Genomic DNA, 14,733 nt, shown 5'->3' with positions numbered 1-14,733 from the left:
CGTGCTCCTCAAACCGGCATTCGAGGCATCTGTGATCTGGCCTCTTCCTCCATTTCACACACCCTCTGCTCTGGCCAGGATGTCACCCATGGGGGGGCCCCAGTAGGCCACTCACTCATCTTTTCCCACCTCCCAGCCGTTGTCCACATGCCTCCTCCCACCTGAGATGCCTTCCCTGGTCCTCTGTGCCTAACGAAGGCCTCCGCCCATGTCACATATGGGCTGAGTCTTCTGCGCCCTAGCATTATTCCCCATGTTTTATAGATAGGGAAACTGAGGCTGGGAGGGGAATTTGCTGGATCCCCTGGCTAATAAGTGGCAGATCTGGCATCTGAGGCTCATGGCAGCCACCATGTCCTGGTGCCCCTTGCTTCTGACCAAGGACAGTTCTCTGGACCCATCTGGCTCTGCCCTGGCCAGCCCTGGAGCAGAGGACTGGGATTAGGGCCAGGGCTGCCTGCCTCACTTACCCTAATCCCCCTCAGAGCCCGATCCTAGGCTCTCAGCTGTAAGAGTGGGGGTGCATAAGCAGCTTTATGGGTCCTGAAAGCCAAGGGTGTCCAGGGGTGCAGTGTCTCTGAGCCCTGTTATCCCTCCCCCATGGCCACAGAGCAGGCAAGGGGGCAGCACGGCCCAAACCTGGCCAGTGGCCCTCAGAAGCCCCCTGCGGGGGTTGTGACTCCCAAGAGTGATGCAGAGGAGCCCCCGCTGACCAGGAAGAGGAGCAAGAAGGAGAGGGGGCTCCGAGGGTCTCGAAAGCGCACTGGCAGCTCTGGGGAGCAGACAGGCCCTGAGGCCCCGGAGAGCAGCAATAACCCTCCCAGCACTAGAGAGGGGCCGGCGAGCGCACCCCCTGCATCCCCAGGGCCGGCCTCTTCTCGCCAGTCCCACCGACATCGTCCTGACTCCCGGCACGATGCTGCTCAGAGGACATACGGGCCCCTGCTCAATCGAGTCTTTGGGAAGGTTAGGTGGGACCTGGGTTGGGCTGGGGGTCCCGGGGGTGGGGCTGGAGACACACCTCTTGGGCTCAGCTCACCCTGCCCCTGAGAGGCCCTCTGCCTCTTCTGCCCCAGACTGAGCCTGGGCTGTGGGGCAGGGTTGCTGTGGTTTGGGGAAGGGTGGGTCTCGGGCCAGCGTGGGCGGTAGGCAGAGCCAGAATTCACACCAGGGCTCTGTGGGAGCTCCAGGCCCCAGGAGCACAAAAGGGAGCTTGCTCTTCCTGGGTCCCACGAGGCTTCAGCGTCCTTTTCCTACGCTGGTGGGGCTGGGCCCTGCCCAGGCCAACATGAGCAGGGGATGGAGGAGGAAGGATGACAGAGCCGTGGCTGGCCCTGGGGACATCCTGGACTCTCCCTCTGCAGGACCGCGAGCTGGGCCCCGAGGAGCTAGACGGTGAGTGGCTCTTGTTGCTGGCAGGGGGTGGGAGCTGTCCCTGAGCCTGGCCACCTGGGCTTGACCTCCCTCCTCCACAGAGCTTCAGGCCGCCTTCGAGGAGTTTGACACTGACCGTGACGGCTACATCGGCCACCGGGAGCTGGGCGACTGCATGCGGACCCTGGGCTACATGCCCACCGAGATGGAGCTCCTGGAGGTCTCGCAGCACATCAAGATGCGCAGTCAGTGCGGGAGCCTGCCCGGGCAGCCTGCGTAGTTCAGGGGTCACGAGGGGCTGGTAGGAGGTGGCCCTTGGGAGTCCATCGGGGTGCCAGTGGGAGTGAGGGAGGGTGGTGGTTTCCAGGCAGGGGCACCGGGTTCAAGCTCCTCCCTCTCTGTGTGGGAAGGCAGGCCAGCAAGGCGGCCCAGAGACCCAGGAGAGCCCCTTGGGGCTCAGGTTGAGGACCCTGGCTCGGGATGTCTGTTGCCATGGCCGCTATACACATTTGCTCCTTCCACCCGAGCCCTTCCTGCCTCGCTCGCCCAGAAGCCCCTGGCTCAGTGATAAAGTGCTGTCCGCTGATACTAGTCACCTGGCACCCTCTCTCTTTCTCTTTCTGTGACCCTGCCTCAGCCCTGTGCCCTGGTGGCAGCTGCCTGAATCGGGGTCGCCCTGATGGGAGAGGACCCCACCCATGCCTTGCGACTCAGTGTCTGATGGCAGGAACTGTGTGGTTCCCCTTCGCTGGTTTGTCCTCAGACAAATCTCATATTAACTTCATTCCAGGACTCCTGCATTTTTGCCTTAAAATTTCCAAAATGGGGATGTGATTTACAATTGAGGTGGACATTTGGTGTCATGCTTTTCTGTCCCCAAAGCTGTTGCGTGACCATGAGTGCTTGGTGTGACTGATGGCATCTTAGAACTCAGGCACAGACCACATGGGTGTGTTCGGAGGTGGCATTTATTGCTGCCCACTGGGCTCCAGTACTTCATGGCCATGAACCTGAGCCCCATGGAGTAGGCTCCTCGCCCTGCTCCTAGGATGAGGAAGGGAGGGTCAGTAAGTCAGCCAGTGCCACGCACATCAGCAGCGGGGCCAAGACTTGAACCGGGCACTATCTGGCTCCAAAGCCTGATCTCTTCCTTGCACACTTGGGTTCTTCGCTAAGAGCAGAAGCAGCCCTGGCACCCCAGCAGCCAAGGACAGGGGTTCCAGCCTCCTATCTGCTGCAGGCGTGGACATGGGTGTTTCTTCCTAGGTGCAGAGCCTGGGGGTGGGGGTGCCTGGCCTGTGGGATGTCCCTCCTTGGGCTTCAGCCCTTATGCCCTCACCATTGTGACACTCTTCCTGGGTCCGCAGTGGGTGGCCGTGTGGACTTTGAGGAGTTTGTAGAACTGATAGGCCCAAAGCTGAGGGAGGAGACGGCGCACATGCTGGGGGTGCGAGAGCTGCACATCGCCTTCCGAGAGGTGCGGAGTGTGGTGAGGTGGGCAGAGGGGGGCAGGGCCGGGTGGCATCCTTGCTGGCCTCTCACTCAGGTCTCAGCCTTGGGAAGGCCTAGAGCCCTGCAGGCGGTGGGACTGGGGCCCAGGGATGGGTCAGAGATGGTTCAGCTCACTCCCAGCTAGAGGATCCGCCCAGGGGGACTTCCTGGAGCAGGAGGCAAACCACCTCGGTGTGGGAGGGTGTGGAAGGTGTGCATGGGCAGAGATGGTAGGCAGGGCAGCATCTAGGTACAGGCAGTGGTAAGAGTGGAACTGGCTGGCCGGGCGCGGTGGCTCACGCCTGTAATCCCAGCACTTTGGGAGGCCAAGGTGTGCGGATCACCTGAGGTCAGGAGTTCGAGGTCAGCCTGGCCAACATGGCAAAACCCCATCTCTATTAAAAATACAAAAATTAGCCAAGGGTTGTGGTGGGCACCTGTAATCCCGGCTACTCAGGAGGCTGAGGCAGGAGAATCACTTGAACCCTGGAGGCGAAGGTTGCAGTGAGCCGAAATCGCATCACTGCACTCCAGACTGGTGACAGAGCAAGACTCCGTCTCAAAAAATAAAATAAAATAAAATAAAATAAAATAAAATAAAATAAAAAATAAAAGAGTGGAGCTGGCTGCAGGCGGAGGCAGCTTTGGGTGGGAGGGGCTGAGCCTTGCGGGGACCTTAGTTTGACAGGGACAGGGATGGACGAATTACGGTGGCGGAGCTGCGGGAGGCGGTACCGGCTCTGCTCGGGGAGCCGCTGGCGGGTCCTGAGCTGGATGAGATGCTCCGAGAAGTGGACCTCAATGGGGATGGCACTGTAGACTTTGACGGTGAGTCTCCTTCCCGGAAAACCCTCCCGTCCTTCCAGGGCCTAGGCTGAGCCCAGCACCTCCTGGGATCCCTGACGTGGACTGACTCAAGCCCTGCCCTTCTGTCCCACAGAGTTTGTGATGATGCTCTCCCGCCACTGAGGCTCCAGGAGGGAATATCTGTTGCTCCTGCAGCCCCAGACACCAGCCGGACCCAGGCTGCGGCCCTCCCCCAGGAGCCTCCAAGATGGAGACCCAGCAGCCCCCAGACTACGTCTATCCCTCAGAACACCTGGCCTCGATGTCGGCTTGTTATGTTATCTGCCCACCCTCGTCCTTACCTCCTCCTACTCAAGCTGCCTGGAGAAGACCTGCTCTCAGCTGCCCACCGTTCCTCAGTGCGAACAAGATTTGCGTCTCTCCAGACCTCTGGGAGGTAGGGAGTTCCCTGGCACTGGCAGCATTCAGTGGGGACCCCCCAGTGGTATGATGAATGGAGAGGATGGCTGGACCCCTTCCACTACTTATGTTTATAATTTTTTTTTTTTTTAATGAACTTGAGCCGGGTGTGGTGGCTCACACCTGTAATCCCAGCTGTCGGGGGGGCAGAAGCAGGAGGACAGCTTGAGCCCAGGAGTTCGAGACCTGCCTGGGCAATATATCGAGACCCCATTCTCCACAAAAAGGAAAAATAAAAGACAAAAAGCAAACAAACAAAAAACCAAAAAACCCAAGTGTAAAAAAGTGAGCTTGAAAGAAAGAAAGGGATGATGGCTCCATGTATCAAAGACAAAGAAATCGAAGCTGGGGTTGTAGGAGGGAGCTGACCCTGTGGGGGTTTCAGATCTGGATAGAGGCTTGGGCGCCTGGACTCCTACACCCATGAGTGATAGAAGAACCGTATGAGTCTGGGGAGCAAGAAACAACCCCCCCTGGATATATTCCAGGGTCTCCAAAGGCTAAGATATTAATCTGTCTGCACTGAGCAGTCATAGAAAGTGGCAAGGATACAGACGTTCATGGCCTGGAGTGGAAACAGCTGCCCTAAAGAGCCTAGAACTCCAGGGCCTGCCCTTCAAGCAGGCGTGTAGTCTCTCTCCAGGGTGTGAAAAGCTGAAAAAAACTGGAAAAAACCCTGCCGCTCCCAAAGGGGAACTTGTGATAAAAACTACAGATTATTGGGCCGGGAGTGGTGGCTCATGCTTGTAATCCCAGCACTTTGGGAGGCCAAGGTGGGTGAATTACCTGAGGTCAGGAGTTTGAGGCCAACCTGACCAACATGGTGAAACTCCATCTCTACTAAAAATACAAAAATTAACTGGGCGAGGTAGCATGCACCTGTAATCTCAGCTACTCGGAGGTTGAGGCAGGAGAATCACTTGAGCCTGAGGGTGGAGCTGCAGTGAGCTGAGATCACACCATTGCACCCCAGCCTGAGCAACAGATCGAGACTCCGTCTCAAAAACAAAACAAAAAAACCCTACCGATTATAAAAGTGAAGAAACCACCATGAAGGAGACGAGACAGAGACAAAAACGAGAGGACTGGCCTCTCAGTGTACATAATACAGCTGCCTAAGAGACCACAAGATACATGCAAATAAAAGACGGCTAAAAGGGGAAGAGAGATCAACATGCAGTAACAGGATAGTATGAAGAGAGAACTGGAAGATTTAAAAGGTAACCCAACAGGCCAGGCGCATGGCTCATGCCTGGAATCCCAGCACTTTGGGAGGCCAAGGTGGGCGGGTTGCTTGAGCTCAGGAGTTCGAGACCAGCCTGGGCAACATGGTGAAACCCTGTCTCTACTAAAAATACAAAAATTAGCCAGGCCTGGTGGTGCTTGCATCGGTGGTCCCAGCCATTCTGCAGGCTGAGGTGGGAGGATCACTTGAGCCCAGGAGGCAGAGGTTGCAGTGAGTTGAGATCGCACCACTGCACTCCAGCGTGGGCAACAGAGTGAGAATTTGTCAAAAAAAAAAAAAAAACAACAACAAAAAACCATGGCTTCTGTTAAAAAAAAAAAGAGTATATTATATATATACATATAGCCATTGGAATGAAAAAATAATGGATAAGCTAAACAGCAGATTAAACACAATTTAAAGAAGATTAATGAACTGGAAGCTATATCTAAGAAATCACTTATAATGTAACACTGAGAGACAAAAAGATGGAAAATATTAAAGGGTAGTTAAAAGTCACTGGAAGGCTGGGCGCGGTGGCTCACGCCTGTAATCCCAGCACTTTGGGAGGATGAGACGGGCAGATCACGAGGTCAGGAGATCGAGACCATCCTGGCTAACATGGTGAAACCCCATCTCTACTAAAAATACAAAAAAAAAAATTAGCTGGGCGTGGTGGCGGGCGCCTGTAGTCCCAGCTACTCCGGAGGCTGAGGCAAGAGAATGGCGTGAACCCAGGAGGCGGAGCTTGCAGTGAGCCAAGATCGCGCCACTGCACTCCAGCCTGGGCTACAGAGCGAGACTCCGTCTCAAAAAAAAAAAAGGTCACTGGAAGACTGGGTGTGGTGGCTCATGCCTGTAATCTCAGCATTTTGGGAGGCTAAGGCAGGAGGATCACTTGAGGCCAGGAGTTTGAGACCAGCCTAACAGCAAGACCCTGCCTCTTAAAAAAATAATAAAAAAATAAGCTGGGTGTAGTGGCTCATGCTTGTAGTTCCAGCTATTCAGGAGGCTGAGGTGAGAGGATCATTTGAGCCCAGAAGTTGGAGGCTGCAGTGATCGTGCCACTGCACTCCAGCCTTGGTGACAGAGCAAGAGACCCTGTTTCAAAGAAAAAGACAGATAAGTCCTTGGGAGTCTCAGACGGAGGAAGTACATAGAGAATGAGCAAGAAGCAATAACCAAAGAGATAATGGTTGAAAATTTTCCATAAAGACTTCCACAGACTTCAAGTCCCCAGACTGAAGGAACAAACTGAAGTCAGAGTAGGGTAAATAAAAATAAATGTATATCTGGATATATCCCATTGAAACTGCAGAATATAAAAAGCAAATTTTATAAATAACTGGAGAGAAAAGTCAGATTCACGGTGTTCTGTCAAAGTGTTCATGTAGACTAAGGGTGGGGAAACTTTCTGTAAAGGGCTGGACAGTAATTATTTTCAGCTTTGAGGCTTCGGTCTCTGTTGCAGCTGCTCATGCAACGTGCTGTTGAAGTTTGTAGTGCAAAGTCAAGTCAACAAATGAGTGTGGCTATGTCGGAAATTTTAATAAATAACAGTAAAACTTCATTTATTGACATGGAAATTTGAATTTTATATAATTTTATGTCATAAAATCTTATTATTCTTTGACTTTTCTCCAACCATTACAAAATATAAAAACCATTGTGTGGACTACACCTTGCTGATTCCTAATGCAGACTTCTAATGATGGGAATCACCGCTTCTGAAATTGCTTTCTGTTAAGACTGTAGAATGAAGTCGGGCAAGGTGGCTCAGGGATTGGAGACCAGCCTGGCCAACATAGTGAAACCCTGTCTCTACTAAAAATACAAAGATTAGCTGGGCATGGTGGCATGCGCCTGTAGTCACAGCTACTGAGAAGGCTGAGACATGAGAATCGCTTAAACCGGGAGGCAGAGGATGCAGTGAGCCAAGATCGCGCCACTGCACTCCAGCCTGGGAGACAGCGAGACTTGTCTCAAAAAAAAAGGAATAAAAAGTTGTTAGCTGCGATTCTGTGTTAATTGCCTGTTTGTTCATATTCAATGGTTTTTGTCATTTTTCCTTTTTCCTATGTTTGTTCTGATTATATTTATTGAAATGTAATTTTATGTCTAATTAATCTGATAAACTGTGGACTTGTATTCTGTTTTTTTTTTTTTTTTTTTTTGAGACAGAGTCTTGCTCTGTCGCTCAGGCTGGAGCGCAGTGGCGTGATCTCAGCTCACTGCCACCTCTGCCTCCCAGGTTCAAGCGATTCTCCTGCCTCAGCGTCCTGAGTAGCTGGGATTAGAGGCACGTGCCCCCATGCCTGGTAATTTTTTTTTTTATTTTTAATAGAGATGCCGTTTCACCCTGTTGGTCAGGCTGGTCTCGAACTCCTGACCTCGTGATTCACCTGCCTCGGCCTCCCAAACTGCTGGGATTGCAGGCATGAGCCACTGTGCTCAGCCTCTGTATGTTTTTTATTTCATTTTTCTAGTTTTTAAAATTTTTATGTTATTGTATTTTTTTTTTTTTTTGGAAATAGTTCTCAGTCTGTCTTCCAGGCTGGAGTGCAGTGGTGCAATCATGACTCCACTGCAGCCTCCCAGGCTCCGTGATCCTCCCACTCCAGCCCCCCAAGTGGGTGGGACTACAGGCGCCCCACCATGCCTGGCTAATTTTTGTATTTTTTGTAGAGATGGGGTTTTGCCATGTTTCCCAGGTTGGTCTCGAACTCCTGGGCTCAAATGATCCTCCCACCTTGGCCTCTTGAAGTGCTGGGATTACAGGCATGAGGCACGGCACCCAGCTAGTTCTTCTTCTGAAAGTACTGGACCATGATGGATTAGAAATGAAAACTGGTCCTTTACCATAGCTAGTTGGGGGACCACTGGTTTAGGAGTTCCTGCATCCAATGGGTGCCCCCTAAGTGCCTTGAATGGGGGATGAGGGTGGGAAGTCTGTGGGGCCTGGAAAGGTGGGAGCGAGAGCAGGAGTCTGGGTGTCCATTCCTCTAACTCGGAATCCTGAAGGCCCCGCTGTGTTGGGTGCTGCAGACAGTGGTTTGTGGGGCCCGTGTTTCGGTGGGGGAGATAGACTGTGCGGGCAGGTGCACCAACGGGGCCTCCCAACCCTTGCTCACTCAGCCAGCCTCTTGGTTGGCCGGTAGGGGAGACCAGCTCAGTGCCGGTTTCCTTCTCCCTCCCCCGCGGTGTCATGGGAAGAGCCCTGGGCTATGTTCCTAATTCTGCCCACCACCGGCTGGCTGTCCTTGGGTGAGTCAGTCGTTATCTGTAAAATGGGACGGAGATAGTGAAGATTACAAGATATAACTCGTGTTCAGTGCTTAGCGCAGGGCCTAGTACCTTTTCTTTTTTTTTTTTTAAATAGAGATGGGGTCTCGCCATGTTGTCCAGGTTGGTCTCGAACTCCTGGGCTCAAGCGATCCTCCCACCGTGGCCTCTCAAAGTGCTGGGATTACAGGCATGAGCCACCGTGCCAGGCCATCCTGGGGTCTTTTAACAAATTGATAACTGGTAGCTACTATGATCTCAGATTTCAGGCTTCTCAAAGATTCTGTTTCTTCATAAGATTCTGAAATGCTGATTTTCCAAAATTCTGAGATGGTTTGTTTCTAACGTTCTGCATTTCTAAGTCTTTGATCACTGAGGGTGTCTGTCAGGCGCAGCTTCCTATGCCCTCTGCCCCCAGGTTCTCTCGACCTCTGGGACTGGGAAGGAGGGCAGTGGGTGGAGGGGGCTGGGCAATTGCCTTGGCATGGCCTACATTCAGGGCTGGCTGTGGCAGCCCAGGGCCCCAGAGCCAGGCTGGAACTAGGATACCAGCCTCCAGGTCCCAGGCCTGCGTCATCTCTGCGTGCCCTCGGCCAGGGCCACCAGACAGAGACGGACTGGTTGAGTCATCCAAGGGCTGGGGGTGGGGCAGGCTGTTCCGGCCGCCTCCTGGCTGGCAAGGCAGGAGTCCTACGCCCAGCTCTGCCCCTAACATGCCCCATGCCCTTGGGCAAGCCTCAGCATCAGGGCGGCCACTCGTTTGGTGGTGCTCGAAGCCCTTCAGCCTCAGGGTCAGTCCTTGGGAGGGGGGCTGTGGTCAGGCTGGTGGGCTGGGCTAGCAGTGGCAGGACAGGAGGAGAGCAATTGCCTCTGGTGGAATTAATTACTCTTTTATTAGCACAAAATAACAGCAACCTAGCAGCCGCACGGCCCGAAAATAAGTTAAGGCACAGAGCAGGCGAGGGGCGGCTTTCCCAGGGCCAGGCCTGCATGCCCCAAACTTCCTGAGCAAACTCCCTAGGGGCTGGGGTTTCGAGGGTCCTGGAGGGCCTCTTCCCTTGAGATGAGGGGAACGGAACAGGGCGCGGGTCCGAGGGGCGCCCCCGTGGACGCAAGGAGTCCACGCTGCGCCGCGGTCACTTCTCGAAGTAGGGCAGGTAGAAGAACTGGAAGCCCCGGTGGCCCTTGACCGCGCAGTAGATGAAGATCACGTGATAGACTGCGGGGCGGGGCGGGGCCTGTCAACGCCGAGGCCCCGCCCCTCCCCGCAACACCGCCCTCAGTCCAGCCCCACAGCCCCTCCCCTCCCCTCCCCGCGGCCCCGCCTCTTCCGCTCCGGTGCCCGCTCGCACCTCCAGGCACCAACAACAGGAAGCCCGGCACGAAGAAGATGGCGCTGGAGACACCTGCGGGAGGGACCAGAGCCCGGTCAGGGCGAGAGGGAGGAGGCTGCGAGGCCCGCCTGGCTGCCGCTGACTGCCTGGGCAAGCCTCACTCCCGGCTGAAAAGGGGCCGTGTACTGCCGGGAGTTGGGAGGGCTTGCCGTGGACCCGCGGACACAAGACGGGTGTCCTCTGCCTGTGGGGGCGGGAGGGTCGCTCACCTGGAGAGGGGGTCGCCTCCAGTCCCACGCCGACCAGGATCAGCACTGCACACAGACGGAGCAGTGGTGAGGGCGGGGGCTCCCACCCCCAGCCGGGCTCAGCCCTAAGGAATGATGCCCCCCACCACCTGAGCTGAAGGTGCCCTAGGCAGAGACCCTCCCCAGGAAGCTCACCAAGCTCTGTTTCCAGAGCAAGGCACTGAGCAGGCCCTGGGAAGTGTGTGAAAGGAGAGATTTTTCTTTGCTCCTTGGGGTGGGCTTTTAGTCATTCAACAAACATTTATGGAACACCTACTGCGTGCCTGGTACTGGGAATTCCGCCCTGAAGGGCAGATAAGGTCCCTGCCCTCATGGCCCGTCTTTAGTGGAGGAACCAATAAGAACCTGAAAGCTAACAGTACAGGTGATTGGGATATGGGGGGTAAGAACAGGGCAATGCAGGAGTCCTGGGTCCCCAGTTAGAAGAGTGATGGGGGAATGAGGAGCTGGACTTTGGGCTCTGCAACAAGGGGGGTAGTAAGCCTGGGGGCCTGGGGGGCCACCATGGACTGCTTTGTGCATTGCCCAGACTACTTCAAAAAGGGTGGGCCAGGTATGGTGGCTCATGCCTGTAATCCCAGTGCTTCAGGGAGCCAAGGCAGGAAGATCGCTTGAGGCCAGGAGTTCGAAGCCAGCCTGGGCAACATACCAAGATCCCCATCTCTATAAAAAGTTAAAAAAAAATTAGCCCAGCCCAGGCGTGGTAACTCATGGCTGTAATCCTAGCACTTTGGGAGGCCGAGGCAGGAGGATCACTTGAGTTCAGGAGTTCAAGACCAGCCTGGGTAACACAGTGAGACCTTGTCTCTATTATTATTTAAAAAAAAAAAATTAGCTGAGCATGGTGGTACATGTCTGTAGTCCCAGCTACTAGGGAGGCTCAGCTGGGAGGATGGCTTGAGTCCAAGAGTTTGAGGCTGCAGTGATCATACCACAGCTCTCCAGCTTGGGCAACAGACCAAGACTCTGTCTCTAAAAAAATAAAAAGGGCTGGGCATGGTGGCTCACGCCTGTAATCCCAACACTTTGGGAAGCTGAGGTGGGTGGATCACCTGAGGCCAACATGGTGAAACCCCATCTCTACTAGAAAAATACAAAAAATTAGCCAGGTGTGGTGGCGGGCGCCTGTAATCCCAGCTACTCTGGAGGCTGAGGCATGAAAATCCCTTGAACCCAGGAGGCGGAGGTTGCAGTGAGCCGAGATTGCGCCACTACACTCCTGACTGAGCTACAGAGCAAGACTCCTTCTAAAAAAAAAAAGAAAAAAAAGAAAAAAAAAAAAGGGGGGGTATAGGGGATGATGGGGGCTGAAACTCACTCCCTGCACCCTACAAAGGCCCTCTAAGGCGCTCTGGTAGCCCCAGGCTTGCCTTGCTGGGTTGAGAGGAAAAATGAAAGAACTTGGCAGCACTACCAGGGCCGGTGTACAGCGGTGCTGGGAAGTGGCAGCCCCCTCCCCCGCACTCAAACACCCTGAGCAGAGGCCAGACTCTGTGCCAGGGGCCTGGCTGGCTGGGGAGCCTTGGCCTTCCTGGAGAAGCGGAGAGATGAGCCAGGGTAGCAGCCACAGTTAGTCCCTCCTTATGGATCACTCGTGACCCCAACCCTGGATACTTTCTGGGGACTCTGCCTCCTCTACCCCAAAGAACGAGGTGCCTGGGAGCCAAAGAACACCTGGTGTGAGATCTGCCTGCTCTGGACCAAAAGTTCCCCCATCTGAGCAATGGGTAGGAGAGGGGTGCTTGTCAGCGCTTAGATGCCAGACAAGGGGAAGTGCCAGGTGCCCTGCGGCTCTGCACTGGCTGGGCACTCGGCATCCCTGAGCCCCTACACGTGGCTTCTGGGCACCACCTCACTTGTAGGACTTCTGTAAGGTGGGAAAATAAAACTGCCCTGCACCTTGCCCAAAGCAGACACAGAATAAATGGTAGCTGCTACACTTCTGTCCCCTAATGGATTAAACAGGTTAAATTTTTTAAAAAAGGAAAAGTCTTTGGAGTGATAAGCCAGGTTCCATTTTCAGCTATGTGTGATTTCCTGGCTGTGTGCCCAGGTCACAAGGCCTCTGTCTCCTCACCTGTAAAATGGGAGTGTGATGATGGCAGCCAGCTGCCTCCCCAGGATGCTGGGAGGCTCAATGTCAAGGGGGAGGCAGAGCCTGCACAAAAGGAGGGCAGAGTCTCCCACGGGGCCCCTCTTGACCCCAACCCTCAGGGCCACTCACCCAGCCCCAGCAGCAGGAGCAGGAAGGAGGCCAGCACCACTCGGCGGTTCTTCTGGATCAAAGGGTGTTGAGTCCAGCTGCGTGGCAGGAGAGCAGGGTGAATGTGAAGGAGGTGGAGGGAGGGGGTGCAGGAGGCTGTGGGGGCAGAGCCAGGGCTGCTTGGCTGGGGGCTCAGGTGGGCAGGCTCACCTGCAGCAGGTGTTGTAGGAGCGCTGGGTGCCGCTGCTGATGGTGCTAAAGGACCACTGGGAGCTGCGGATGGAAGTTCGGCCGGAATCCCTGCCAGGACAGGCGCCCAGTGAGGGGCAGGGAGGCAAGGACGGGGTTGCTTTGGGAGAGGAGTCCTGATGAAGTGCAGGGCGTGGTGCAGGGACTGGGGCTGGCCCCTTGCAGGATAGTGGGCCCTGAGAGACCTCGGTGGGTGAGGATGAATTCAGGGGCTGGGGATGAGCTAGAGGTTTCTGTAGGACAGGTGACCTGTATGAAGGTGGGGGCCAGACCAGACTGGGGGTTTCTGAAAGAGGTGAGTACAGGTGGGCACTAGGGTAGGGTGACCCTACAGTGTAGGGGACCCTGTGAGGAAAGTGAGGGTCAGGCTAGGAATCAATAGGACAGGATGGAAGAGAGTGAGTGAAGTGGGGTGGGTGACTGAGCAGGGTCCCTGGGGATAGGAGCTGGGGCTGGGGTACAGGGGTGGGTCCCCACCTGGCCCTAACCTGGTGCTGACTCCCCCATCCGGCTCCGGAGAGGCCTGGGCTCCATCCTCATCGTTCTCCAGGTTCTGTTGCAGAACACAGGTCTGAGGGGGGTTGCTGGGCTGGGGCCCTTCCTCACTCCCTTCCCGGGGAGAGAAAAGCAGGCCCACACAACCATTTGCCTGGCCGCCTGGCAGCTGTTCACCTGGCCCTCTGCCCTCCCCGCAGAACGGGTTTGGTGATTCACAGAAACCAGGTAGGAGGTGGGTGGATGCCAGGGCTTTGGGGAGCAGGGGCCTGCACGGATCCCAGGGAAAGGAGAGCTCCCAACTTTGGGAGTCAGGGTGGAGCTCTCATTCAGTGGCCTAGAATGGGAGCTTGGGAATTGGAGTGCCAGGGAAGGCCAGGCCCAGGGTTCCCAGGTTCAAGGCACAGGGATCTGGTCCAGGTCTCCAAGAAAAGCAGCCTAGGGTTGGTGGAGGTTTTCTGGGAAAATGGGTTTTTCTGGTTTAGTGGGAGCCAGAGGGTGGGCAAGGACCGGTCATGTGAGAGGAGCTCCAGCTCTTAGGGGTGGTGGTGGGATTAGGGTGAGGGCTTTCAGAATAGAGAAAGGCGTGCGGGTTCCCATCAGCTTAGCTGGCCTGGGGCACAGGGGATGCTCCTGCGTGTGGGGCAAGGTCTGGTTCAGATACAGAGGAGCTCCCCCAACCCAGCGGGAGCCAGATGCGAGTAGCCAGGATGAGTGGGGAATCCGGCTGGGCTCCCCAGCTGGAGCTGAGGGATGAGTTCCCGGGCCCGGGCTCTGGGCTCTTCCCGGTTGGCTGGGGCCCGGTATCGGAACCGGGAGGGCCTGGGCGGGGCTCTGCATCAAGAGTCACGTCCGCGGGGCGGGGGAGCGGTCTCGCGCTTCAGCTGGGGCCTCTAGGCAGATTCTCCCCCGAGTTGAGGCCTTTGGGGCCCGGCCTGGGGTCCCGTCCGGCCGGGGGCAGGGGGTTAGGTGGGCCGGGCGGTTCACCTGGTAGCGCAGCCGGGACTGCTTGTCCTCGTCAGCCACCTCGAACCGGGCCCGACGCTCGAAGTGCAGCGGCCCAAAGCGCGCGACCCCGCTGGACTCGGGCCCAGGGCCCGCGTCCTCCAGGGACAGCTCGAAGGCATCATCAATGCTGAACTGGGGCCGGGCGGCGCTCATGGCCCCGGCCCGCTCAGGCGCCGTGCGCCGCCGCCATCTGCGCCCACACACCAAGCGTCGCCGCGGCCCCGCCCCCGCATGCCCCGCCCCTCCGACCGTGGCTCCGCCCCACGTGCCGGTCCCGCCCCCGTCCGCCCTAAGCAGGCCAGAGCTGCCGAGCCCCGAGCGGGCTGATGGGTTGGAGCCTCTTCCAGACGGAGCGCGCCCGCCCCGTGACGCCACTCAGTGGCCGCCATGGCAAGCGACATCCCGTGCCGGGCTCGGACACAGCCCTCAGTCCTGTATGTGGGGGGCTTGGAGGGGCTTCCACGCCCCAACCTCCAGGTCCCTGACAGGGCGTTTTGC

General features: G+C 56.1%; 2 protein-coding genes across 3 annotated transcripts; one reads left to right on the top strand and one right to left on the bottom strand.

Annotated features, from left to right (window-relative positions):
- The first annotated feature begins 585 nt into the window (after positions 1-585).
- CABP4 (calcium binding protein 4) lies at positions 586-6,934 on the top strand. The gene is made up of 6 exons (XM_002821445.5): positions 586-966; positions 1,365-1,395; positions 1,476-1,619; positions 2,742-2,851; positions 3,546-3,693; positions 3,806-6,934. Exons 1-6 carry the CDS (start codon positions 601-603, stop codon positions 3,832-3,834), a joined length of 828 nt encoding a protein of 275 aa, XP_002821491.2. The 5' UTR covers positions 586-600; the 3' UTR covers positions 3,835-6,934.
- A 2,573-nt stretch (positions 6,935-9,507) lies between these two features.
- On the bottom strand, positions 9,508-14,478 carry TMEM134 (transmembrane protein 134). 2 transcript variants are annotated; one of them, XM_024255800.3, is made up of 7 exons: positions 14,215-14,474; positions 13,221-13,285; positions 12,694-12,783; positions 12,505-12,581; positions 10,242-10,286; positions 9,991-10,044; positions 9,508-9,857 (listed from the first exon to the last, which is right to left on the bottom strand). In XM_024255800.3, exons 1-7 carry the CDS (start codon positions 14,386-14,388, stop codon positions 9,775-9,777), a joined length of 588 nt encoding a protein of 195 aa, XP_024111568.1. In that variant the 5' UTR covers positions 14,389-14,474; the 3' UTR covers positions 9,508-9,774. The 2 variants fall into 2 exon arrangements, with proteins under 2 accessions (XP_024111568.1, XP_054381509.1); XM_054525534.2 differs by lacking the exon at positions 10,242-10,286 and having other exon boundaries at positions 14,215-14,478.
- Between the last annotated feature and the right edge of the window lie 255 nt (positions 14,479-14,733).

Source organism: Pongo abelii, chromosome 9 (genome assembly GCF_028885655.2).
Source record: "Pongo abelii isolate AG06213 chromosome 9, NHGRI_mPonAbe1-v2.0_pri, whole genome shotgun sequence".
Taxonomy (NCBI): Eukaryota; Metazoa; Chordata; class Mammalia; order Primates; family Hominidae; genus Pongo; species Pongo abelii.
This window is presented reverse-complemented; position numbering and strand designations above follow the sequence as displayed.

Coding starts and splice junctions, on each gene's coding strand:
- CABP4 (XM_002821445.5), top strand. CDS start 601: ATGGCCACAGAGCAGGCAAGGGGGCAGCACGGCCCAAACCTGGCCAGT. Junction 1,620..2,741: donor GCAGCACATCAAGATGCGCA/GTCAGTGCGGGA, acceptor CTGGGTCCGCAG/TGGGTGGCCGTGTGGACTTT. Junction 3,694..3,805: donor TGGCACTGTAGACTTTGACG/GTGAGTCTCCTT, acceptor TCTGTCCCACAG/AGTTTGTGATGATGCTCTCC.
- TMEM134 (XM_024255800.3), bottom strand. CDS start 14,388: ATGAGCGCCGCCCGGCCCCAGTTCAGCATTGATGATGCCTTCGAGCTG. Junction 13,286..14,214: donor AGTCCCGGCTGCGCTACCAG/GTGAACCGCCCG, acceptor GTTCTGCAACAG/AACCTGGAGAACGATGAGGA. Junction 10,045..10,241: donor GGAGGCGACCCCCTCTCCAG/GTGAGCGACCCT, acceptor TCCCTCCCGCAG/GTGTCTCCAGCGCCATCTTC.